This window comes from Onychostruthus taczanowskii, unplaced genomic scaffold (assembly GCF_017590055.1).
Source record: "Onychostruthus taczanowskii isolate IOZ18803 unplaced genomic scaffold, ASM1759005v1 scaffold65, whole genome shotgun sequence".
NCBI lineage: Eukaryota > Metazoa > Chordata > Aves > Passeriformes > Passeridae > Onychostruthus > Onychostruthus taczanowskii.
In genome coordinates this window covers 1,046,655-1,071,450 of record NW_024504233.1, presented here as the reverse complement: position 1 = coordinate 1,071,450, position 24,796 = coordinate 1,046,655, and the positions used below count along the sequence as shown (strand labels likewise).

The following is a 24,796-nucleotide window of genomic DNA, read 5'->3' as shown; positions in this document are numbered from 1 at the left end:
AATGGACTTTTTTCTTTGGTTTATTCTTGAAAAATGGTCAGGTTGTTAGGTTTAATTTGATATGCTTTCAATCTCATGAGTCTTGCTCTTTTGGCTTACACTTTGAACACAGTTCTGCAAGATGTCCTGGTCTGAACCAAATGGCCAATAAAAATGAGCTTTTGTTGGGAGTGAAGTACTGCAACTTGTTCTAGGGATTTTTCAGGATTGCTTGGAGTGTAGCCTAAGATGTTTTGGCAGCCCTCTGGCAGACACATGAAATACAGGCTGCACCTAGTTAAGAGACAAAAAATAATAATTCTTTTTCTCCTGGTTAGAAAAGCTCTTTATTTCATGAGATTAATTGTATCACGCTGCTGTACCTTCCTGCTGTGGATGGGTAGTTTGCACACCTGTTTCAGTTAGCAGGAGTTGTGGAATTGACATTTTGCATGTTAGATCAGAAAGAGACACAAGTGAGGTAGTTAAAACAGTACTGATTGTAAGGTTTTCCTCAGGCATAGAAGCAAAATTCCTTTTGCTTTTTGAGTACGGTTTCATTTTCAGCATGTTCATTTTCAGCAGGTGGATTTCAAGATGGACCTTTCTGACAATGGGTACTTAAACCAATTCTTTGAATGGCTTTTTGTAAGCCTTTAAATTCCATCTAAGAGGGAGTGATGCTTGTATGGTTATCTATGTTTCATTGCAGTTTGTGGCTCATCTGTGTTTTAATCTGGAACTTATTTATAATACATAAGAATGAAACTTATAAATATCTCCGACTTCAGTGGAAGATTATGTAATTTTCTATGTTGTAAAACTCTCCTTTGAGTACTGTAGATTCTTGCATTCCTACCCTCATTATTTTTTCCTGTTTTAATTCCTATCCATTGTGCCTTCTTTGTTTTGATAAAAAATATTAGAAATTTATGGAGTCCTAAACATTTTAATATAAATAATAGTAAAAAACTAATTAACCCTTACTATGTATTATTTTTTCTTATCTTATACAGTCTAGATTAGTATTAAATTATGTACCTAGCATTTGAGCATTACTGATTTTGACAGTGTTAAGCTAGTTTGGGGATCTTATTGAATTAAAAAAAGAGAAAAAAAGAAATTTATTGAAAATGCCTATTCTCCCATTCAGTCTTGGAAATGGGACAGATGACAGAAAAAATTGGGTAGATTACTTAATAAAATTTAAATCTGAAAACAGTCACTGGTACCACAAATGATGAATGGTTTACATTTAAATTATCCTCCTGCTTTTAAAAGGGATCAGTAGGGAAGGTAAACAAAACATTAGCACAGTAGTGGACCAGTGCTTTGTACCTAAACCTGATCTTTGGCAATAAGTCTGCTAGTAGTGTGTTGGTGTCTTGGCAGTGTGAGTAGTGATCTTTCATTTTGTTTAGTTTACTTTGTGCATCTACAGCTGTGGGCTCTGTGCAACACATTTAAACAAGACTAACCAAACCCTGGTGAATATTTTCTAATTGTTTTGAAAGCACTCAGGTTATCCAGTACCTTGCTGCATAGTTATGACCTAACTGTCCTAAATTCGCTGCTCATGTTTTCAAATATGGTGCTTCTCAGGCTGTGAGGTTGTTTTCATTGTGAATTCACATACTAAAATATTGTTGAGAATGATCCTAGTTACTCAAACAAGAATAAAAACCAGATGTTTAGTTTTCTATTTATTGTGACAGCTAAGGTAGTTATAGGATATATTTAAGAAGTCTGCATAATACCATAATTCAGATTTCATTTCAAGGTGTTTGGTAAAGTCCATACTTCTGGTTCTTGTCAGTGAAAAAGATTAAAGTCTAAATAAAACTAGTTGTTTGGGGATTAAGATTTCGTGCTGTGAATGTTGCCTTGTGGCCTAGATTTCATTTAATGCAAATTTTCAAATTTTGTTTTTAGGTCAAACATCCGGCCAGATTATGCAGATACGAGCTTTCATGAGTTCAAAATGCACACCTTCAGTCGGGTGACATCTTGCAAAGTCTGTCAGATGCTTCTGAGGTATTGTAAATGGTTTTCTGTCAGATGCTTCTGAGGTATTGTAAAGGGTTTTTTTTGGGGTGGTGGTCTCCCCCTTCCTGCTTGGATGTAAGGTCAGGCTGGATGGGACTTTGAGCATCCTGGTCTAGTGAAATGTGTCCCTATCCATGGCAGAGAGTTTGGATTATCTTTAAGGTCTCTTCCAACCCAAACCCTTCTATGATTCTATGTTGCATATTGTTGGTAGTCTGAAAAATGAAGCCACAGCACTGTCATTTGAGTGTGGGTAGTGCCTTTTTAAAGTACAGGCATGGAATAATTGAACTTCAGATATGTTCATCCTTGTTATATATTTTTTCTTCCTTTAGCAATGCTTTTCCTGACTAGTCAGACTGACCTGTGTTTTCAGAGATTGTTTTTTCCTCTCAATGCATGATCCAAGTGACTATGAACAGTGGTGCAGACCTCCTGAACTTTAAAGTCAGGAGAGCTAATTCCTGAATTTGGAGCAGTGTAGTTGAGTTACTGGGTCTGCACCAACTGCTGTTGCTGAGGAGCAGCTGTTGTGCAGTCAGGACATAGCCCCCAGGATGCTGCCTGGATTCTCCATGAGCCACCAGCTGGGTATTCCCAAGTGCCACCCTGTGGTACAGAGATGTTTAGAGGAAGTAGCAGCTCTGAATATTTCCTGAAGTGTCCATGATATATGGCTTTTAAAAACTGAACAAATTTAGAGTCAAGAATATTTGCCATACAGCTTAAAAAACTACTTAATGCTTAAATATACATTCAGACTTACAACTCTCTTGAACTGGATCCAGTTCTTCATGGTGCATAGGCAAATTCCCACTGAGATGAAGTGGAGTGAGTGAGAACTATAGTAGGATAGATGCGTAATGGTACAATTTCAAGTGTACTGTTCCGAAGTAGCTTTGGATTGCATTGAAATGGAAGCTATTATTCTACTAGTAGTCTGAAAGAACTGTCTGGTTGTGATTTTTAAATAGCTAGTAGTGACAGAAAGCAGGTGAGCTAGCTGTTTGTTTGTCAGTTGTCACTTTTTCTCAAGCCTTTAAGGACTACCATTAGGCACAACAACAAATGACTTCTAATACCTTCTGCCATGTCTCTTATGTCCTTTATGTGTGGAATTTGTCACCTCTAATATATCACTACCTAATTTTATTTTACAGGGGAACATTTTATCAAGGCTATTTATGTTCTAAGTGTGGAGCTGGAGCACACAAAGAATGTTTAGGAAGACTAGACAATTGTGGCAGGGCTAATTTAGGTGGTAAGTCATTTTAATTGTTAGAATACCATTTTTAATTAGGACATAAAACTTGCTAGATATACTTAAGGTTTAATTTACCTCTAATTTGTGTTTATAGTAACATGCATACTTGTGAAGCTACCATTTATAAGCACAATTAGAATTGCATTTAGGATTCATAGGGAGTTTTATTACTACTAAATTGAAGTGTTCCAAAGCAGGAGAGAACTGTTACAGGTCAAACCAAATTTCTTCATCAATGTTGTATACAACAAGGAATTGCTCTCGTTGCAGTTGTGGACTGCTTATATATAACCCCTACAGTACAGCACATCATCTATCATCCTTGTGCTTCTCCCTTTATGTCAATTTTTGTGTTTTCCTCTCAGTTCCTAAAGCTGTTTGTGTTGCCTCAGCTTCCTGTTTCATCTCTTTGGTTTCCATGGTTTCTGTCCACTCGCAATATTCACAACAAGGTGATTGATGGCTCTCTATTTCCCACACCTAAGAACTATATTTTCTTCTTCTTTTAATCAATTGCTCTGTGAATTTCTTCTCTGGCCACTGTCACTTTGCACTTCCCCTGTTGTTTTGCTCTTTGGGACCTTAAGGAATCTTTTGATTCCAACTACTGTTTGGCCTCCCACAAATAACTCAAAAAATCTGGCATCTTCCCATTCTGCTCAGTATTATACCTGTAAATCTCTTTCTGACGTCTTCTGGATCTCCCACTACTAAATCTCAGTGTTAGCCCCCAGCACGGGCCACTCTTCCCTTCGCTGTACCTACTCTGTTGGTGGCAGTGAGTTTGTTACACTATTGCCACAGTCATATAATCCTGGTGCCATTTTGGACTCTTCCCTCTGTTCAGCTTCTCGAATGTTCTTTTTTCTAGAGATTATTTTGAATTGCTGTTGTGTTTAAAAAAGAAAAGCCATTGGGAGGACATAATGATTTCTGTGAAGTCAAGTTTTCTATGTTGGGGAAGTTTCTAGTCATGTATCATTCTCACTTCTTTAAAATCTTTGCATTCCTTTTCAGAATTATTTTATAATAATTTGTGAAGTTTCTCATGTCTCACATACTTCACATAAGCTACTGCAGCCTCTTCCCATGTGTTATTTTCTTTTTAGTATCTACAATCTTTGTAGAGTGCTGCTGCAGAGATATTCTCTCTCCTACTTTTGAATTTTGTGATGACTTCATGCACTGCTCTTTATTAAGCTGCTGCTTCCAAATTTTGACTTTAGCTTGTTGTTCCTTTCAACATTGTATAAGCTTCTTTCGGTCTTTGCCCCTGTATTAATTACTTCTGACTTCTGCTTGGCTTTTGGCTCTCTGTGCTAATTACCTGTCCCAGTCTTCCATGATTTCAACAGGATGGCAGGCACTGAATTTTGTTGTAGCCAGTAAACTTTTATTTGTCAGCTGCTTTTCTGTGTTAGAAATCTTCCATGCTATCCTCCAAGTCTGAACTCTACAAATAATCTTCTGTAGATCTAAAAACCATACAGTCACAGTATTTGTGACTGAAACCCTTTTTGGAATACAGGCTTTTCACAGAACCTCCTGCAGATATTCTAAGGAAAATAAATATTTAAAATGATCTTAAAAGTTGAATGTTTTAAAGCAATTACTTGAAATTAATAGAGTGGAAAAACAAACATATATTGTTCTTTCCAAAAGAACTGTCTTCTGTGGTATAAACCACCCTTACTTCTATTTTTTTTGTCTTGCTCCTATTCCTTTAATCTCTTCTGTAGTTTTTATTTTAATTGGATAGCTGGCACTCCAGGAGGCAGGAGCTTGTCTTTCTGTTCCTCTGTGAATATCTGTGGACACATATGGTGCAACATGCATCAGTAAGAATGACCATAAATGCCTAGATAACAAAAGGTCTGATTTCTTTTAATTTTCTTGCATACTTAAGCAATGCTGTAGACTTGCTAGAGAGAACAAAATAACAGTAAAAACAAATCACATTCCTCCTTCTTTTTAAGTGGAATGAATTATAATTTAAAAAATTCAAAGAAGCAGAATGGTTTTACTTTAAATCATTTTCCTCATGTTGGTAGAATTATCCTGTACTGAAATTGCAAGCGACTGGATTGCTAAGATCCTTTTTTGTGTTACATGTTTTGGTTGCATCCAGGTATTCAGCTCTCTGTCCTCTCTTCAAACTCCACTTTCTCTTCTCAGTCTGTTTTTTCTTCTGTGCCATAACTCTGGTTGCTGTAGCTTTCATACAGACAGGAGAGCTGTGCATCTCCTACCTTCTCCTGTGTCTTTCCTTACAGTCTGCTCTGGGATCACAGCTGCAAAATCCAACTCTAAACTGCAGCTCTTGCTGTGCTTCCCCTTCCTTTTTCAAGCTGTGAGCATGGAAAGGACAAGGGTTTTTGCCTAGCTGAAAATGTGTCATCCCTCCACCTGATAAAGAGACTTCAGCCAATGAGGAGGAAAGGAAATGCTCAGTTTTTTCTCTAGTGCTTTCCACTTTTACTCTTTATTTGCCTTTATAAAGAAAGAAGCATTTATTGAGCTGTGCTGGCCATTTATAATGTGCACAGACTGAGGAAAGGTTTAAGGAGGAGCTTTACTAGTACCTGCTTCCCTATGTGGGCCTGGAAGGGATGAGACAATTAAAACTCTCTAAAAGATTGATTAGTGTAACTTGAATTTTTTTTTTTTGGAGCTGTCCTTTAATTATTTCAGAGCTATACTGAGAAATGAGGTCTCCCATAAATTACCTTTCATGCCTGCTAAGGTATGAAATGTTATTAAAGGCATGCAGACATAAAGATATAATGTAAAGGTCAACATGTTCACTGCACTTTGTGGAAGAAGTCTGCTCTGTAGGCACACAGTTTTAATTTTGAATGCTTTTCTTTTGAAATACTTAGAGAAATTAATTTATGATAAATATAGTATTTTTTAGCAGTGTCATTTGCTGCTCCTGTGGGCAATGAGCATTGTACAGCAGCAAAATGCATGGAACACTTACTGTATTGCTGTATTGATGGAACTGAATCATCCTTTTGGGAAACTGGACATTTTTATTCCCCAGTCATGTGGTATTAGTTATGGCCACAGAATGGAATATATATCTATATATGTGTAGATTTGTGTTTTCTGTTTAATCTGGTGTTCAGTCACTCTGTCAGTGCCATTCCAGATGCTTCACAGCAAAGTGCAAATCCTCTGTGTGGTAGACGATGTCCAGGAATGATACTCCTTGCTTGATCCTGTTAAACGTTCTTCCTTTCTTTTTTGTGTTTGAAGAGTTTTTAGATCTTGCTAATGCTTTTGCATTTTCCTTTTTGGAAAGGTTCCACTGCAATTCAGAGTGTTAGAACAGTGAGTTCTCTGTGAACATGTGACTTCGGGCTTTTGTGAGAAGTCTTGACTGACTGCTTCTCTATGATAAATTATTTTGACTTCTTAATAGTATATTCTCTAAATGGAACAGTTTCAATTTTTAAATTATCTTATAAGTGTAATTTTTTCTATGTTTCAAATAATTTTCATTCCTATTCCGTAGACCTCTTTTACTTCTAGAGGCTTACTTGGAAAAAGACGATCAGAGTTCAAAGCACTGCACTGGGGATATGCCATTAGGTTTCTTAAAGGCATTTGAATTTTCCTCAGCATTTTCTGGCTTTGTAAAGTTTAAGATTCTGTTTCCTTTATAGGCCATGAGCAGATGTTTTTGCCAGTCTTTCTGAAATGATGCTTAGAACTTTATGGAGTGGATTAAATCTTTTTGAATTTTATTCCAAATCGCACTTTGAGAAAATTCAAAAGACACACATCCAAAGACAGATGAAACCTTTTGAATGACAGAATTATTAAGTGTCAGATTTAGATGATACACTTATGAGAGAAACATTGACAAAATCTGAAGATAAATTGCTGTGTTCTCATGCTATGCCTTACACACAAACATATGCCAGTTCTTCAGATGTTTTGCTTCAAAGAAGGCCAGTTCAGCAGATTGTAGAAATTTTAGTGATAAAAGATGCAGAGTTAATCAGTTGAATTAATAAACAGAACAAAATGTTTCCATTTAGCCCTAGGGTTTTCTTGGTTGCTGTTCCTGCCCTTGCTGCTCTAAATTAGCAGTGCTGGTTAAAGTCATCTGTGGCTGTTTCTGTCATTATTGATTTAACAGGTTTTTTTCCCCCTAAAATGCTGTCCTGTATATCCTCAAATAGTCCTCTGCATTTTCATATATTTTACTTTTCTGCCCTATCACTTAGTTTTTCTGTGATTTGGAATCCTTGCTCTGTGGAAATGTTCTGATGAAGTCCTTTGAGTCTTAAACAGAAACAGACTATGAAATCCTTAAACACAAGGATTAGAAAATGGATGGACATATTTCTGTCACAGGCCCTTTATAAAGACATACGTGGTGTTCTTTTCTCTGCTGGCTATGAGGGCATCTCCTTTCCCTTGTCACATCTTCTGGCTGTTCAGCTGCATTCCGGAGTCTTATTTCATGGCACAGAGCAATTTCTCTCGTCTGGTGATGCTCTCCCACTGGCTGGAAGGGTTTGTGTCTGGGAATGTTTAAGACTGGGGCCTTGGGTAAGCAAGAATGAATAAGACACACCTGTAGTAGCCAAAGGGAGAAGCTGTATCCCTTGTTCTTCCCACTTTTATTGTACAGTCTGTTCTGTCTCCCTTGCAATTTTTTCAGAGACCTCATAGGATTGATAAGACAGTATCACTCTGCCCAGGACATACTAAAGAACTCCAGTCTGTTTCCTAGTCTAAACCAGCAGAATTAACAATTCATTTTTATTTCCAGGCTGGAATTTTTCCAAGTCCATGAAATTATGTTGAATTAAGTATTTTCAGGCAAATGCTTGCTGGTTCTACTGACTATTTAATATTTCAATTAGAGAAAAACCGCCAATGATTCTAGAATCTGAAAGTGTTTTGAATATTTAAAGTATAGTGCCAAACCCACAGAATTTTCTTCTTTATATTGCTTTTCCCAGGGAATGTTGAAGGTGTGTCTCATCAGGTCATAAATAGATTAGAAAAACATTAGCTGGTCATTTTTATAGTAAGTCTCACTTAATTTATGCACTATTTCTTTCTCATTTGGATAATTTCATTTGAAAATGTATTATATTTCTTTTGATGGAAAATAAGTTTCTTCAGCTTTGAGATGAACTAAAAGACAATGCTGGCATATGAATGGGTTAAGTTTAGAATTGCTTTCATACAGTAATATGCATGCCCAATGACATGTCCATGCTGTTCATGTCCTAATTGCTTGCTACAGCACATTAGAGATTATTAATGAAAAGCCCGTGGTCTTGACATCTCAAAAGAAACCAGCAGCTTTCACTATTTATGTTTTTGCTGACTTAATCAATAGTTGCAAAGTTGCTGGCTCCCCTCCAAACTTCTTGTGTCAACTGAATTGACAAGTAAACGCTCAAATCTCACAAAGTTCATTGGAGTTATACCACTTTTTAAAAAAACTGCAAAAGAGGTTGAGCTGTATTGCTTAACTAATGATTCTTGCTCAGCCTGAACAAAAGCCAGTTAGGGCGCTTGATATTTTTTAGGGTCCTACAGTGTGGTACATCTGGGTCACATTTCTAATTTTGTTCTGATTGAGTAATGACTGGCTAAATGACTGGAAAGGAACATGTAGTCCCACAGCTCCTTCCAAGGGACTTAGTTTATAGCTCCTGCATTTTAAGTATTTTGAGTTTTGTTTTAAAATAGAAAGGTGAGTAGTTTATTAAATATACTTTTTATTTACACTCTGTTTAGTTAGCATGTAGATCCAGCTGCTCTGTTGCATCCCTGAAGAGCAGCTTACTCCTATTTTCTGAGCTCTGTTCCCTCACTTACTGAGACCAGCTGCTGCTTCTCTTGCTTCTGTAGTAAAATATAATTATCAAAATGTGACCCAATGGTAATGTGGCCTCAGTGAATAAACAGGAAAAACTCCAAGACTGTGCTGAACTATGGCATTAATTAAGTGGCTGTCAGAACTGAGGACTCACTTGATGATTTCATTGGCACACTGATGCTGAGCAGAAACTTGAATTAAAGCTGTTGTGTGTAAAATATCTGCTGGTAGATATCCTCAGGCACTCCTTTTTTTCCCCCTCTAAAAATAGAAATGAAAGTTTTCTTGGTCTTGTACTTGTGTAATGTTTGGAAAACAGGTCTTTCATGAGGACATGATACAAATATTTCAATGCAGAATATTCTGAAATACAGGCATATTTAAACTCTAATGAAATAACAAGTCTTAATTTTTTGAATAGGCTTTTAGGTGGAAATACAGACACTGGATATTTTTTTCTATTCCTGAAGTGTTAACAGTGAAGCCACAAATGGCCTTTTGGTCCATCAGTGTTGGTTTTCTTTCTAATTCAAATCCCTCACTTCCCTTTTAATGAAATTTATTTTACATGAATGATCAGGAGTAATTGTTATCTTTTTATATAGTGATTCCTTGAACTCAGTTATTCAGTTATTGAAAGTTCATCACTGAATTTCCTAATTATTTATTATAAAAACCTTTGGGATGCTGTGATCACCAGATGGAACTTGTTCATCTAGTTGGATTTGGGATATTTTCTAGAGGTAAAAATAATATTCAACAGCAATATTTAAAAATCAGATTCATTCATTCCCATTGGAGGATAGAACAACATTTCCATTTCAACTTTTTGATAAATGATCTGCTGAAATAAATATAAGTCTTTAGAAATAGAAAAGAAAGAAAACCCCCTAAGTCTGGGCTAGAAGTTTTGGCCTCCTTTGCAGCTACTTACCTATATAATTTGCCTTCATTTCAAGTCATTCATAATGCTGAGATCAAACATTCAAAAGAGGAGATTTTATTCGGATTTTGGCAAAAATTCTGAAAGGCATATCAGATTGTAAAATACCAAAATTTTCTTCAATTTCAGCAGTGCTTGGGCAACTAATTCCCTCAAGCTGTTTGGAAAACCTCTACAGACTACGTGCATCTCCTCCTTTGGGCGGGCTTATTTTTCTTCTGTTTGCTCGCTCTAGAAATGCCAGCTAATCCTTCTGGAAGGGTGACAATCCCAGGAGCGCTCTCCGTGCACTGCGGGCGTACGTGCGCGCAGCGCTGCCAGCACTGTGGGGCCGTGCCGCCCAGCGCGCAGCCTGGGCTCGGCCCCGGCACGCCAGGCCTTCTGCTTTCCCACACTCCCTGCCTAATGGAACCTGTGTTTGTGGAGCAAAAGTTAAAGTTTATTGTTTGTTTTACTGTGGGTATGCCTTCCTGTTCAGAAGTTAGTGAAGTAAAAGTTTTCCCTTGTCCTGAAGTGCACAGAGATCAGGGACGTGCAGCTTGTGCTGGGCCTCCGCGGTGTGTGTACTGCCAGAGGCAGACACAGGCAAATACAGCTGTGTGTGCTTTGGTAAGCACCCACCCAAAATCTAAAGTGCACCCAAATACCTGCTGTCAGATTAGACATTCAAAGGACATGTAGAAAATATATATTCTTTTGTGCCTTTTGTGATGTGTGGTGCTGTATATGTACTGAAGTGTTACTGGCTTTATTCAGTCTTTCTGATGTCTCACAGGATTTTTTTCCCTAAATTTTAAGTAGTATCACGAAATTTATGGTAAAAGCAAATAAAGCAGCAGTGGTGTTGATCTCTGGTATACTAATGCAATGTTGAATTGAACATGAAACATAGAACACTTTGAAGCTAAAGGTATACATTTAACCTTGATACACCTTGCCACACTGTGAAAAGACAGAAAAAAAAGGTGTGAACTCGACTTGCAATGAGCTGTAGCTCTGAGTTCCCAAGGAGAGGCAGTATTTATGCAGCATGTTTGCAGTGTTCTCAGGGTTTGTCAGGTGTGCTGTCCCGGCCTGCCGTGCCGCTGCTGGAGCGTGCAGGTGCCCTGCAGCCGGAGCCAGCCCGGCATGGGCGCAGCCCGGCGGGGCCAATGAGCAGCGGCAGCGCGGCGGGCTTTGCACAACAGCGCCCGGCGCGCCCCGCTCTGGGGCGGCTGCACGGATCAGCTGGCAAAAGGAGGCAGCGGGGCTTTCTGTTACACCGCGCAGCACAGGCTGAGATTGCTTTATAAAACGTGCACAATTTGCAACCAACAATAATGCCAATTTTTACTTATGTTTCAGAGCACGGAAACGTGAAACATGAGGTAAGAATTTGTTGTCTTTTGCATGTGATGTTTGTTTTGTTGGTGACATAAGAGCTCCTTATTACTCTGTGTACATGCTGATGGAGAAGGTATGTTTTTCTTCTGGGTTTGCAAACAGATTTATTTAGAGTGCTGTAGAAGTTGTCTAAGCAACAAGGTATTCATGTTTAAGTACACGTATCTTCTGCTCCAAATGCGAATTAAACTTGCAACGAAATGACAGTGCTGAGAGCACTGAAAGGGGTGGAGATGCTTTTTTAAGCTACAGGTAAGAAAACATACATTGCTTCATTACTGCTTCATAGATCCTTACTGTTTCTAGACCAAATCTGGCTGTAGAGTTAAAAGTTTTTTTTGTTTTTCCTCTGCCATGCCAAAGAGCTCTGGGTTGATGAATGATTGGCAGGGCAATGTTTGCCTCTTCATAAACACTGTGTTTGCAGAGGTATCCTGTGGTATGGAATTTATGTAATCTGGAGAGAATGTTAGAATAGGACCTGAGCAGAGGAGCTGCTGTGATGCACATAGTGTGGCTTGCTGTCAGCCTAGGAAAGCTGCAGGCCACCCTGAGTCATTTTTTGGCCAGCCCCTGGGACCTCTTCACTGTTGTACAGGAGGGCACAGCAGCTGGGTTTTGTCTGTCCTGTCTGACAAAAGAGAGGCAGCACTTCAGACCTAGAGCATAATAGTTTCTAGCATATATTTTAGATCAGAAGTTTATGGTAATTGCTTAAATGACATGTCAGTTATGAGCAGCATGTGAGTATAAAAGTTGCTGCTCTCCATAAGCATGGCTGTGTTTGATGCTGTTGCAGATAGGGGTAATGGGAGGATGTTATTGCTGACATGGCTGGTGCAGGGGTAGCTGTGTGCAGGGCTGACCACAGCTGTGCTCTCTGATGTTTGAGCTGTTGGGGTGTCACTGTAACCCCAGACATCAGTGGGGTGGGTGGGGGCAGCTCTGCACCCTCTGCTGAGCTCCTGGCACGTGGACCCCAGGTGGGCTCCTGCTCCTGGGATTCTGCAGGGGAATCGTGCCGTGACGGGAGCTCTGGCAGAGCAGAGGGGTGTGCTGCCTGTGCCCTGCCCCTGCCTGTGCTTGCTCCTTACTGCATCCTCAGCCATGCCTCTGACCAGGTGCTGCCCAGTCTATCATGTCTCTGCCTTGACAGATGCTGATTAAGGGCACTCAAAACTTTGGGAATCACAGTGTAGTCCATTTGCCTGATGCCTTTCCAGTCCTGCAGCTGGCAGGCATGGCTAGAGAGCTGTGGGCAGATCATCTACTGGGTTTAGTGGACAAAACTGCCAGGCTTCCTAAAGCTAACTGTGGTGACCATACTGTGTCTGGATGAAAAAATAGCTATACTGTTTTCTTCTAGTTAGGAAAATTAAGACCTCCTTTCTGGAGCTATTGATTTGCTATTGCCTATTGAGTTGATCCAAAACATCAGGATTACATTCATTTTTACCAAGACTCCTATTGAAATGCCTGCTTTAATTCTCTCTGTGCAGAAGAAAATGTAAGCATGGATGAGGAACTGTCATTTTGGAAAACAAGGATTTAGGTTTTATACCAGTAAAAAAATCTACTGGTGATTTATTATGTGTAAGGGTATTGAGCTCATTTTTGTAGAACTCAGGAACTATTTCCTTAAAACCGTTTTCCAACCAGTCCTTTGGTGTATATGACTTGAGTTGTCACAGTCCCTCTGTTGTTTGTATTTCAATTAAGCATTTCTCTCTCTCCCTTTGTACTTTCCCGAGTCCTGCCCCTTTCCCTTTCTTGTGCAAATCTGTGGTTGCTCAACAATCTGCATCAGTCCATATCAGTAACATGGCTTCCATCTATAAAAAACAATAGAGGATATAATTGAGCATTTTGCTTTTATCTAGTACTATTATCTTCATTGTGGTATCAGCTTTAAATTTTTATTCTATCCACTACAGATGAAGCAAAAGTTGTATCCTTTATTTAATTAGACTTGTGGGGTACAGAGAGAATATGTCCAAGGACTCGAGAGTTTGAGAGCTATTTTCAAACCAAGCTTTTGATTTTGCTTGCCTGCTACAGGGCTTGGTAATTGGGTTATGCCTCAGGTTACTGCTTTCTGGCTTGCCTTGGTGTGTGTCCTGCATCAGCTTATATCAACGGCGAGTAAATCAGAGCAACCTAATTGTTCTCTTTGTTATGCAATGTGCCTTTCTCTGCTTGGTTTGATTAAAAATAAATAAATGCATGAATCATCATGCAAGTTACCAGATAAAACAAGTTTGCAAAAAGGGATGAGTGGTTTGCAGATATGCATTATTGCACATTGAAATTTCCAGGGATCCATAGTAAGTGGCTTAGTGTATAAAATATAGAAAATAAATTGAAATAGTCTGAATCTTGACAGAGAGTTTCTGATTTCACACAACTCTGGTTCCTTCAATTTTACAGAGACAGACGAGTTGCTAACTACATTTAAGTACTTGCCCGAAAAATAAGGAAATTAAGCATTCCATAGGGAATTGTAGTTACCTTAGTTTAAAGTAGAAATAGGGTAAGTTTCTACCATATTGAAGTGATGCAAGTGGTGACTTTTGTGTTGGTGCATGTTATCTGGGGCAGATGATGCTAGACTGCATGTTTTTCCCCTATCCTCTTCATAAATGATTAGAAAATACATTTGTTCGCAGTATCAAAAAATGCTGATTTATGAACAAACCTTCTATGGACTCAGAGTCTTTCAGCCTAGTGTCAGGAAAAATGGGATATATGAAAAAGCCATCAACATTACTAAAAATATTTTTCAAAGTGTGATCTTCTGACAAGATAAAGATAATTGTGTTGGTGGTTGGGGGAAATAACTTAAGAAAACCAGCTTTGCCTAGTAGATTGTGGTAATGAAAGGATTGCAGTGAGCCTCCATGAAAACATGTTTATTCATATCCTTGATTCTTATTTTTGCTCTGCAGAAACGAACAAATGGAATTAGAAGAAGCTCTAGACACGTGGACCCAGGTTTGTGTCATGACTTTTTAATACTTAAACATGAAAAAAAAGAGTAAGAAAGCTGTGATTGGCTTTGTTAAGATGCATTGTGAATGCTATTGCTATGCACACAATGCTGAGAACTTGACTGCTGAAGTCATGAAGGTCTAACGCAATTGCTTTGTTTGGGATTTCAAAGATAAGGTCAGCTGGTTAAACTCTTAATTTTTTTCCCCTTGTATTTTCTTTAAGTAGAGCTCTGGTTCTATTTGAACAACAAAATGCCACTGGGCTTTCAGTTAATATGACCCACCCTACTGTAGTCTGTAGTTTTATAAGAAATAATTAAGGGATGAATAGCAGACAATTGCTTATAAAGTTCAGGTTCTAAGTCTTCAAGTTGTGAGTATTCTCAGCTCTTAACTGTAATGGTGCTCAGTGCTTAATTGTGAGTTGTTTTTCTGAAAGGCATAAACCAATTGCACTTTTACATTGAACTTCAAACTGATTTTATTTTTCCTGCTAGTTTATAGTAGATAGTTCTGTGGAATCACAGCAGAAACAGCCCTTAAGAGTATTAAATGCTTGGTTATAGGTTGTGTACTCAAGTGGGTGAACATTTCCTCTGGAGACCCATTATGTGTCTGTATAAAATATTCAATGTTTTTCAGTGTAACTGTGTGATATTTTTAGTGTCATTTTAGTGTCAGTAATTACATTTCTGTCCTTTATATTTCTTGTATAGTTTAATTACTGGAGATTTGTTATGCAGATATTATTTGGAATAAAAGTAAGCTGTGGATTATTAAATATTTCTAGATGTGGACATCTGAGAATAGTTGGAGTTAAACATTAAACAGAATGGCAATTCTGTACACCACATTATAGCTTGGCAGAGCTAAGCACTTTTCAAAAAGTAGGAATGCTGGTTGTGCCACTAGCATTGCAGCTGCCTTGGCTTGGAATGTCTAAATGTTGTAACTAGCTGAAGCAGACCACACCTTTCTTACTCACGTACCTTTGACATGTTTTGGAACACGTATCGTCACTTTGTTCCCTCTAGCAAAATAAACCTGCTTCATGATTCTAGAAATTGTTCTGTGTGTTGTGACTGCAGCCATAAAGGAAAAAAAATGAGCAGCCTGTAACTCTGAAAATTAATACAGTCAGAGGGGAAAACATCAAGGGTAGGAATTAAATAATGCAGAAGGGGATGATTTCTTCCAAGTGTTTGCTAACAAGACTGAGTTCTTCCCTTTCATTGGTGCATGTCGCAGTGAAGTGTAATTGTGTGCTTGCAGAATAGTCCTTATAGGTTCAGTACCTTTAAACACAGCTGTCTCATAGAGAGTCAAAGAAGGTCAAGTAATTTAGCTTTGAGAACCTTTTGAGTATGTTGGTGATTTTACTTGCTGTTGAAGTCTGATGGAAGTATTTGTGGGATCTTTGTATACAAGGACACTTTAAAAGTAGTTTTTATTGAAGACTAAGTACCACTGAAATCACCAAAAATAGTTGAATTAAGTACTTGTTTAAAAGCTGTATGTAGCCAATGCCTAAAATACAGTTCTGCTTGTCCTCTGCCTTGTCCTTTTACCTACACAGAACAGTTCTTTGAGTTGTTGGGTTAATCTTGTTATGGAGTGAAGTTCTTGGTCCTCATATTTTTGAAAGCTGAAAGAAATGCATAGTGTTTGCATGAACTTTAAGTCCCTTTCTTAGAGACATGGCTCTAGAAGAGTTCTTACAGAATTGCTTCTGACATTTTAAAGGTTTTAAATAAACAATAATGAGAAATATGCTACATACTAATGTGCTCTATACATATACTGATACTTTTCAAATGAAATTGGATTTTTGTTTTGCGTTTTGTCAAGATAGGCATTCTGTGTCCCCCTGTAACTAGGCGGGTGTAACTTTTAAAGTCTTTGGTAAACTCCTGGCATCTATTTTGCATAATCTCAGTACTGCTGTTCATCAGATTGCACACTGCCTTGAGAGACAGATGCTATCCAGAGGGCAGTGCTTGAAAGAGATCGGTCATGTCAGGCATACATTACTGCATTGACCCTCAGAGCTTGACATGTAAAGAGCACTGACATGTTAAGTTCTGAAGAGTCTGAGCACCAGGATGCTCTTTTTGCTGAGAGAGGTGGTCAAAAGGTTGACTGCCAGACTGTTTTAGAAGGTTTGGTTGGCTGCAGCTGCTGCAGCCAGTGCTGTGATGGTGCTGAAGCTTGGGTGCTAGGTTAGGGAGCTGGCACTTGATGTGAATGAATAACCATCACCTGCAGTGACTAAATATTGGTGGAATTTGATATCACCACTAAATGCAAATATTTTGGGTTGTAACTTTTCAAGATGGTTTTGTTATGTCTGTCTTGGCTATTTTAGGAAAGAATTATGAATAGCACAGTCAAGTTAATGCATTGGTGCTTCTCTTTTTATGTGTAAAGTCAAATTCAGCTTTTGCTGACACAGCTTAGCCCAGAATGAAAAATCATTTACATTTGATGAGAAGTATTGTAAGTTGAAAGATGGTCTAAACAAAACAATGGGAGGATACTGGATTAAAATATCTTGTTTCTTGCTGGCAAAGCTCATTGATGAAGGAACCTATTTAGCTTAAGTACCCTAAAGGCAATAAGTTACTTTATAGATTTTTCATTTTTGTTTCTTTGAAGTTGGGTTAAAAGTTTTGACAGTGACAGTTTTCTCCTTGAGATTTGCTTTGTGCTGGATAGGAAAGAAGGGTAGAATAAAAAATTATTAATGATGAGGCAGAGAAATTCCCATGAAATGAAAGCAGTCATGAGAAAAAAATGTGTACAAAAAGAACAGTGTACAGAAACTGTACAGGTGAAGAAAAGACTGGAAATCCTACAAAATATGGCTTTGTCTTTATGCCATGCATTTGGCCTTCAGCCTGCAATCCAGTTGCAGAGAGCCTCCTGAATTACTTCATCTACCAAGTTTTAGTGGGACAGGTTTTAAATAACCTTTCTTTGGATTAAGCAGGAGATAATAAAAGCCATTGATGAAATGAACTGGTGAGTACATCTGCAGCTATAAATCCAGGGAAAATTTGATCTACAGCTTGCATGTGACTGTAGAACAACATGAATCTGCTTAAATACATTTGAGAAGTGATCAGACTGATGTCAGTTTTTGCATAGAATGGGTATGTGAAATGATAATTCTACGACATTTTATTCTCATGTAGGGAACATGTTTAAGCATGGAAAATACTTTGGCTTAAATGACAAATGAAGCATTCATATGTATATTCATAAGCACAAATTCTTATTGTTTGAATTCTTGAGAAGGATAATGCAGTCTGACCAATGATTTTAATGGAAATAACTTTGTATTTATTTTGAGTAAAAATAGCTGTCTTTCTCAGCTATTGAAATAGAACAGTGTATGTTTGCTGTATTTTTTTACAGTAAAAAGAGTCTAAATGTGATAGATTCACAGCTTAGTGTTTTTGAAACTGGTTTTACCCTAAACACTTCTGCTAATATAAACATTGGAATTTTAATCTCTAGAAGTGTGAAAGTATATTTCATATCAGAAGGATAAACTTGGTAAAAATAGAATACTTGAAGCCTTATAGTCAAGATTCATTGTAGATTAAACGCAAAATCTGATCTGTGAAAGATCACTGCTGAGCATGTTCTGACTTCTTAAACAGCTGATTTCTTTATAAGCAAGGATTAAAGATTAGAAAGGCTCAGTTCTGAACCAATGGCCAGAACCAACATTTTTCCCATCACAGAAAGTAAAATATTGTAGTAAAATATCCCAAATATAAGTAAAATATCCCAAACTTTTTTGGGATGGAGGGAAACAATACTAGCAAGTAATGTATACAGTGCAATAGCTTGGGAAAATGTATTTTTCAGCCCAGGAATTCAAAGTTCAAATAATTTAAAAAAGAGGTGTTCGTATTTGTGGTTGGTGTCTGGTCCATACTTGCTTTGTGAATCCTCTAATATTGGTTTTACACACATTATTAGAATATTCGGGATCTGAAGAGTGTCACTGGGTTTAGGGCCTGAAGTATATGCATTAAACAAACCTCAACAACGATCTGTGTAGGGAGAGGTACAATACTGGAGATACATTTGTTTCATTAGCTATAGTGGGAAATAAGCTACTTTGTGCTTCATATTTTGTTCAAGTTGGATTTTAGTATCTTTTAACTAGGTTGTGTGTGATTAGTAAGCAGTGAAACAACGTTTAGGGGTTTGTGTAGTGTGGTAGTGTTTGCATCCTGTCTTTGGAGTAAAAATTAGGAGTACTGTCATATTGGCAGTTTAGGTTTTCTTTTCAGTTAAGCATGAAACATGCTAGACTGTGACATATTTGCACAAATTCTTACACAGTGTGCTCTATGATACGCAAGTTTAACACTGATTTCCATTTCAGTGCCACTCCAAGCGTATGCCCAGCCAAAAGCAAAATCTGGCTCAAACTCAAATGCTGGGATATCCCAACCAGCAGATAATTCTTTGCCAAGTATGCAGTTGTTACAGATAAAGCTACTCTTTAACTTAGATTTTGAAGCGTGTCGCTCATTTTCTTGTTTCATGGAGCTATCCAGGCGCATCCTCAGTAGTCCTGATTGACTGTTGTCTTCTCATTCAGCCCAGTATAGAGAATACCCAATTTCATGCATGAGAAAAGATAACCTTCTGCAGCGTGAAGCCCAGTGCTGAAAACAGGCATTCAGGAATGTATTTCTCATGTCAACAGTGGCAGCAGCTACCTGGGAGTCTGGCTGTGGTTTTGGTGGTCCAGTACTAACTGGCCGTTAGTATCAGTGTTGAGAGCAAGAATTTATCTTGGTTTTAAGCCACAGAAAATGGTCTACCAACAAAAAAAAAGCATTAAATAAGTCCCCTGTATTTCATGAGGAGTTGACTGATGTCATTGATAGTATCTCCTCATTAGGATTGTCTTCATCAGGATGAATTAGACCAAGTAGCATCTTTTTGCTTTGGTAAAGGAATCCCTGTGTATAGAATCACGAAATACACTGATAGTTGTTTTTCATATACATTTAATACTGTTATTTAATTACATTTCCTGTAAATAAAATGTACAAGTGTATAGCAATCCCTCAAGAACTAGAATATAAAATTAGCATTCTTTCCACTTCGGATACTGTTAGCATGTGATACGATATATTTTAATGGCTGGACAAAATGAGTGTGACTGTAAATTAAATTGAGGAAAGCCGGGAGGAATACTGGAGCAAAGAAAAATGTTTTATGGAACTTTCTCTAGTGAATAAATAGTTCTTTGAGGTCTTTTCTAATGTATGTGGAGCATTAGATTTACTGAGTAACTTAGGACTTCTCTGCATGCTTGTGTTTTAAGCAAACTGTAGAACTGACAGTGAGGTTTGATTGTACAGATACGTGACACATGTTTAACTTTTGGCTGGGTTTTATGCAGCTTCTTCCTTTTCTACACAGCATCTAAGCACTTTGTTCAAGGTGCCTCTACTGTATCCAATACATGTCTCTAGGAATCTTTGTGGAGCAGAGGAATTGCAGGTCAGAATGGGTTTAACGGGGAGCTGGGAGCACACTTGCTGCAAGAACACTCCTTGGCAGGAGAGAAGTGCTGCTGCTCACTGACACGGTGTGGAATCTTGGAGTTCTCTGAGGGACTTGGATTGCAGCTCTGACCTGACCATCTCTTGGTGTTGATAGACATGTTTGAGCATGTTTTACATCAAGTGGCTGGGGTGGGGGTTGGTGTTTGAGACCACAATCAGTGAATTTCTTTGTGGTCCCATGTCATGGGACAGGTTCTCTCAGCTGGGCCTCAGTGGCTGTGAATTCAGAGCTACACTGAATTATGTAGCCTAATTAGTGAGATGAAATTAATTTATCTCACATATTTATTAAAAATATGTATTACATTCAAGATCTTTGCCCTTTTTTTTTTTCCTTTCCTCTATAGTGCTTCACAAAATAATGAATTCATCTTTGTTGTGTTACAAGAAAAGACATGTCTAATGTTTTGCACAAAGAAATTTTCCACTAATGCATTTCTGGAAGGTGAAACAGAGTTTTGCCTTCCAATGAAGCATTTCAAATGCAGTTTAATGATTTTTATTTGGGTTGTTTTATTTTAAATTAAAATTATTTTAACGTTCCTGTTGGGGAGAGGTATTTGAAAGGTGCCTGTCCCCTTGGCATCTCAGCAGTGAGCTAACATTCAGAGAAGAACATAGCCTTTAGCCTTTTCTTTTAATTAAACATCAGAAGACCCAGATGCCAAAGGGTGAAATGTATTTATTTTGTCAAACTCTTTCATCCTTGTCTAGCTGGATTGCAAGATTAGTTTGTAGTTGAGTGATTTAAACTCTTTTGTCTTACTGGATGTGTTTTTGGGACTGTCTCTATATCTTAAGTAATTAACATTTCATCTTTCTCTTACAGAAGTAATGGTGTTCAATACATACTTAGCCATATGCTAACATAATTCTTAAGCTGAGGTGGATTAAAAATCATACACTATATTTCTCCTTTTCTGCATAAAAACACTCAGAACCAACTATTTAAGCAAAACATCACTGTTTAGAGATAAGTGCAAGGATGTTGTCAGGAAGAAAAAAGGAAAAGGTCAAGTAGAGGTGGAAAAAATGGGCGTACAAGTATGATCAATAAAACAAAGAAATACATTGTTTTGTACTTCAAACACACACAAAAGTAGTGCAGCACTGTTTAACAAAAGGAAGAGACCTGTGCCAGCAGCTCTGCGGCCTAAATTTGCCTTTACTTACCTTGGCAAGTGGAAGGGAATTGCTTGGTATTTGGTAAAGTTTTTTGGGACTTAGAAATCTCTTATTCATCTTCAAGAGGAATATTGCATTTACCCATCTATTTTCATATCTGATTTTAATCTTCAGGGTGCTGTAATTCTCAGAAGGCAAAACAGAGATAATAAGGCAATGAATGATTAAAAATAGTCAAAAGTAACTGAATTTTAACAGTACTCTAAAGCATATGGTTTCTTTTTTTGTGGCTCACTCATTTAACTAAATCAGTATTTGATCGCTACTTCAAAGTAATTCTCACACAAAGAATTTGGGAAACACTGTAAAATTGAAAACAGCCATCCCATGGGAGAAAAAAGACTACTGAAAATTCACACAGGAGAAGCTCCCAGAACTGCCTCTGCCTTTTGCCTGAGGAAGGTTTTAAAGCTTGGTAGAAGAGGCCAGAGGCAAGAGCCTGAGAAACTGATGCTGCTTTTCAGGAGAGTTTTTAATGTGCTCACCGCTTTGAGATTGCCAGAGAAGGGAACAAAGAGGCTGAGCTAGGCTGCAGGCCAAGGTAGCTCAGGATCTCTCCAACAGCAGCCAATTAAATGGATGGTGAAGGAGAGAATTTGGGGTAAGGTGCTGTGGTACTTCCTGCCTTACCTTGTGTATTCATTCCTTAGCTCTGAATTTTCCTTCCATGAATTTTCATTACCACTTCTTTAAACCAGTCTAAAATCTTCACAGCATCCTTTAACTGTCACTCTCATAATTAGTTGTGTGAATAAAGCACATCTTGTTGTTTGCTTTTAACTTGGCAAATATAACAACTCCAATGCCTGTATGTTTTTGGATCGAGAAAATGATTAATAAAGAAATAATGAGTACTTTTTTTTCTATTATGCCACTCATGAGTGGCCTGTCACATCCCCTCCAGTCATGTGTCCTCCAGCCTGAAGAGCTATTATCTGCTTAATTCTGCTGATACAGAAGCTCTTCTTTATGTCTGACCAGCCTGTTTGCTTGTTTGCATGCTTCTAGGTCTGGGAGTAGTCAGTCTTTCTAGTTCTGTGTCTGCCACAAGAAATTTCTGAGTGTTGTTACAGAGCAGATTTAGATTGTGATATTGAAGAACTGATTGTAAAAAATACTTAGTAATTACTCTGAGATGTGTTGTCTCTGTGATGATATCTGCTTTGCACTCCATCATTGTGTATGAGTATTCAATCCATATGTTACTTTAACTTTCATGAAGGTGTGACCAAATGGCCTCCAAAGATCCTTCCAGCCAGAGTTATTCTCTGATTTTGAATCCTGTTGTTCATTAAATCTTCCTTCAGTCTTTGCAAGTGCTGTTCTTTTTAAAGCAATACTTTTGCACCTTCTCCAAGACTTAATCCACTTGTGCTACCATTTTAATAATGCTTATTAATTTTTTGAACAAGGAAGGGCCAAGCTCAGATTCCTTCTGGACAATGCCTTCTATTTGAAAAAAAAAAATACTGATGTTCTAGCCTTTTTTGTCCTGTCCTGTTGTTGTTTATTTATTGGGGGTGGGGGGGAAATTTTCCTCTTACATCATGTAAGCTGGAAGAGAGCCTCATTGTGAGTCCTGTTAAAATTATTTTGCTAATCCACATTAATATATAATCTTACTTCATTATCTACTTTAAAGAACTCTAAACAATGTCCCTGACTTGTTCTTAAAAAGCATTTGTAGTCTTTATATTATCTTATCCATATACCTGTAAATTCTGTTTCTATAGTAGTTTTTACCAGTCTGCCTTGTACAACTGTCAGATATTTGTGGTGAGACATCTACTGATTACAACTGAGTTTCTCACATATAGCTACCTATTTTTATGGTACTGAGTTGTTTTAAGAAATAGCTTGCAGATCATAATTAGCAGCTCAGAGATGTAATGTTTGAATTTATTTGATACTTAGCAGTTTCAAGTAGTGACATTATAAACCTGATCTGATGATTTTTCAGTAGAATCAATTTATTTGGTTATTTTAATCCTTAGATGTGGTTTATCCAGGAAAAAAAGGTAAAGTACTTAGGCATTAAGAGAAAGAACTTGGAGTTCAGCCCTCATTGCTGCTCTTGCTGACCTGCAAATAAATAGAAGACATGTTCAGTCTTGCTCTTCTTAGAACTTGTGTTTCTTAAGCTTCAGTGTGCAACAGGGAATTAAAAAGTAACTTCATTATCTGATACCTTGAAAACCTGCCCCAGTCCCTTAACCGTAGAGGTTATTCTTTAACCAACCTGTTTGGAATAGGGCATGTGGAGAGGGGGGAGTATGAGGCACTTTTTTAGTTCAGACAAAGCGTGATGTTTACTCTTCTTGGACTTTTTCCTTAATCGGGTTTGACAGCAACAAATAGCATGAAATATAATACAACAAAAGCTGAGTATGGATCACAGCTTTCCTTCCAGAACAACATTGCACTCCTGGCAGTAGCAGTCTTCTTGTGACTGGCAGGAATCATTTTAGTACTCTGGAATTCACTTAATGGTGGTATATCTTCAACATTTTTTTCTTTATTTCTTCTTTACAGAAGACCCTACAGGTTGCCCTATAATTTCCACCCTCCTTTTTTTTTTTTTTTTTTTTTTTTTTTTGCTTTATCATGGGCACAAGAAAGGGTAAAAAGGAAAAGAGTATGAGGCTTAATGATAGGGACTTAAAGCTCTGACTGCTCCTGTGCATTGTGTGCAGCTTTCTTATTTGTCCATTGCTGGAGGTATTGATTTAAACCCTGTAGTTTTGTGTTGCCCTGCACAAGGCTCAGGCACCTGAGAAACACTGAAGGACCAACTAAGCTCAAAGAGCCAGTGCTGGGGTTTAAGTGTCTGAGTGTATTACATACACTGAATTAAGTATATTCTTTGTCAGGGAAGTATTTTGGGAGAAAGAACCAAGTCTGGGTGTTCTGCTGGTGTCATTTGATCTCTGGTGATTCTTCGCTGTAACTATAGGCTGTTGCCACAAGGTGTGGCGTTTTTTCCTACCAAGGTGTCCCCTTACTGCCTTTCTTTTGAGCCTGTGGATCACCCAGTCATAGGCTAAATAACTTCAGTGAGGAAATGGCAAACTGGTCACGGGAGGCAGCGGGGGCAGCCGCAGTGAGGAGAGAAGTGAGATAAGCCTGACTTACCTGGGATATCAACCCACAGACTTTATTGCTTTCGGGTATGGTTTCTGTTTTAACAAATCTCACACTCTGCTGGAGTATATAATCCGCATTCAGACTGGAAACAGAAAATGGAAGGAGAGCCTTCACTATTGAGCAGATGAATATATTACATGAGGGTTTCCTTGACAGGGAAGGAAAGAAGCAAAAATTTCTAAGATGCAGTGTGATTATTCTGGCAGCATTCATGTCTTGACAGGGACTAAACTTGATATCCATCTTTATCGCCTATGATAATTTACCAATAATGTCTTGATTTTGCAACAAAGATCAAGTGATGGATTATTTTATTGTATGTTTTCATTTTTGCATTTAAGAGAAGGTTCTTTTACAGCTTATTATTTATTCATCATGTAAGCACTCTTCAGATTAAGAAATTATTTATAT

The 24,796-nt window shown here is 37.9% G+C and overlaps 1 protein-coding gene across 1 annotated transcript in view; it reads left to right on the top strand.

The window, feature by feature from the left end:
- The window catches only part of VAV3 (vav guanine nucleotide exchange factor 3), a 149,337-nt gene that overhangs the window by 84,570 nt on the left and 39,971 nt on the right, over positions 1-24,796 (top strand). Inside the window, exons 16-19 of the mRNA XM_041420770.1 lie at positions 1,912-2,013; positions 3,186-3,286; positions 11,428-11,450; positions 14,412-14,457. Coding sequence (XP_041276704.1) covers positions 1,912-2,013; positions 3,186-3,286; positions 11,428-11,450; positions 14,412-14,457 — 272 coding nt within the window. The remainder of the gene's footprint in view (positions 1-1,911; positions 2,014-3,185; positions 3,287-11,427; positions 11,451-14,411; positions 14,458-24,796) is intronic.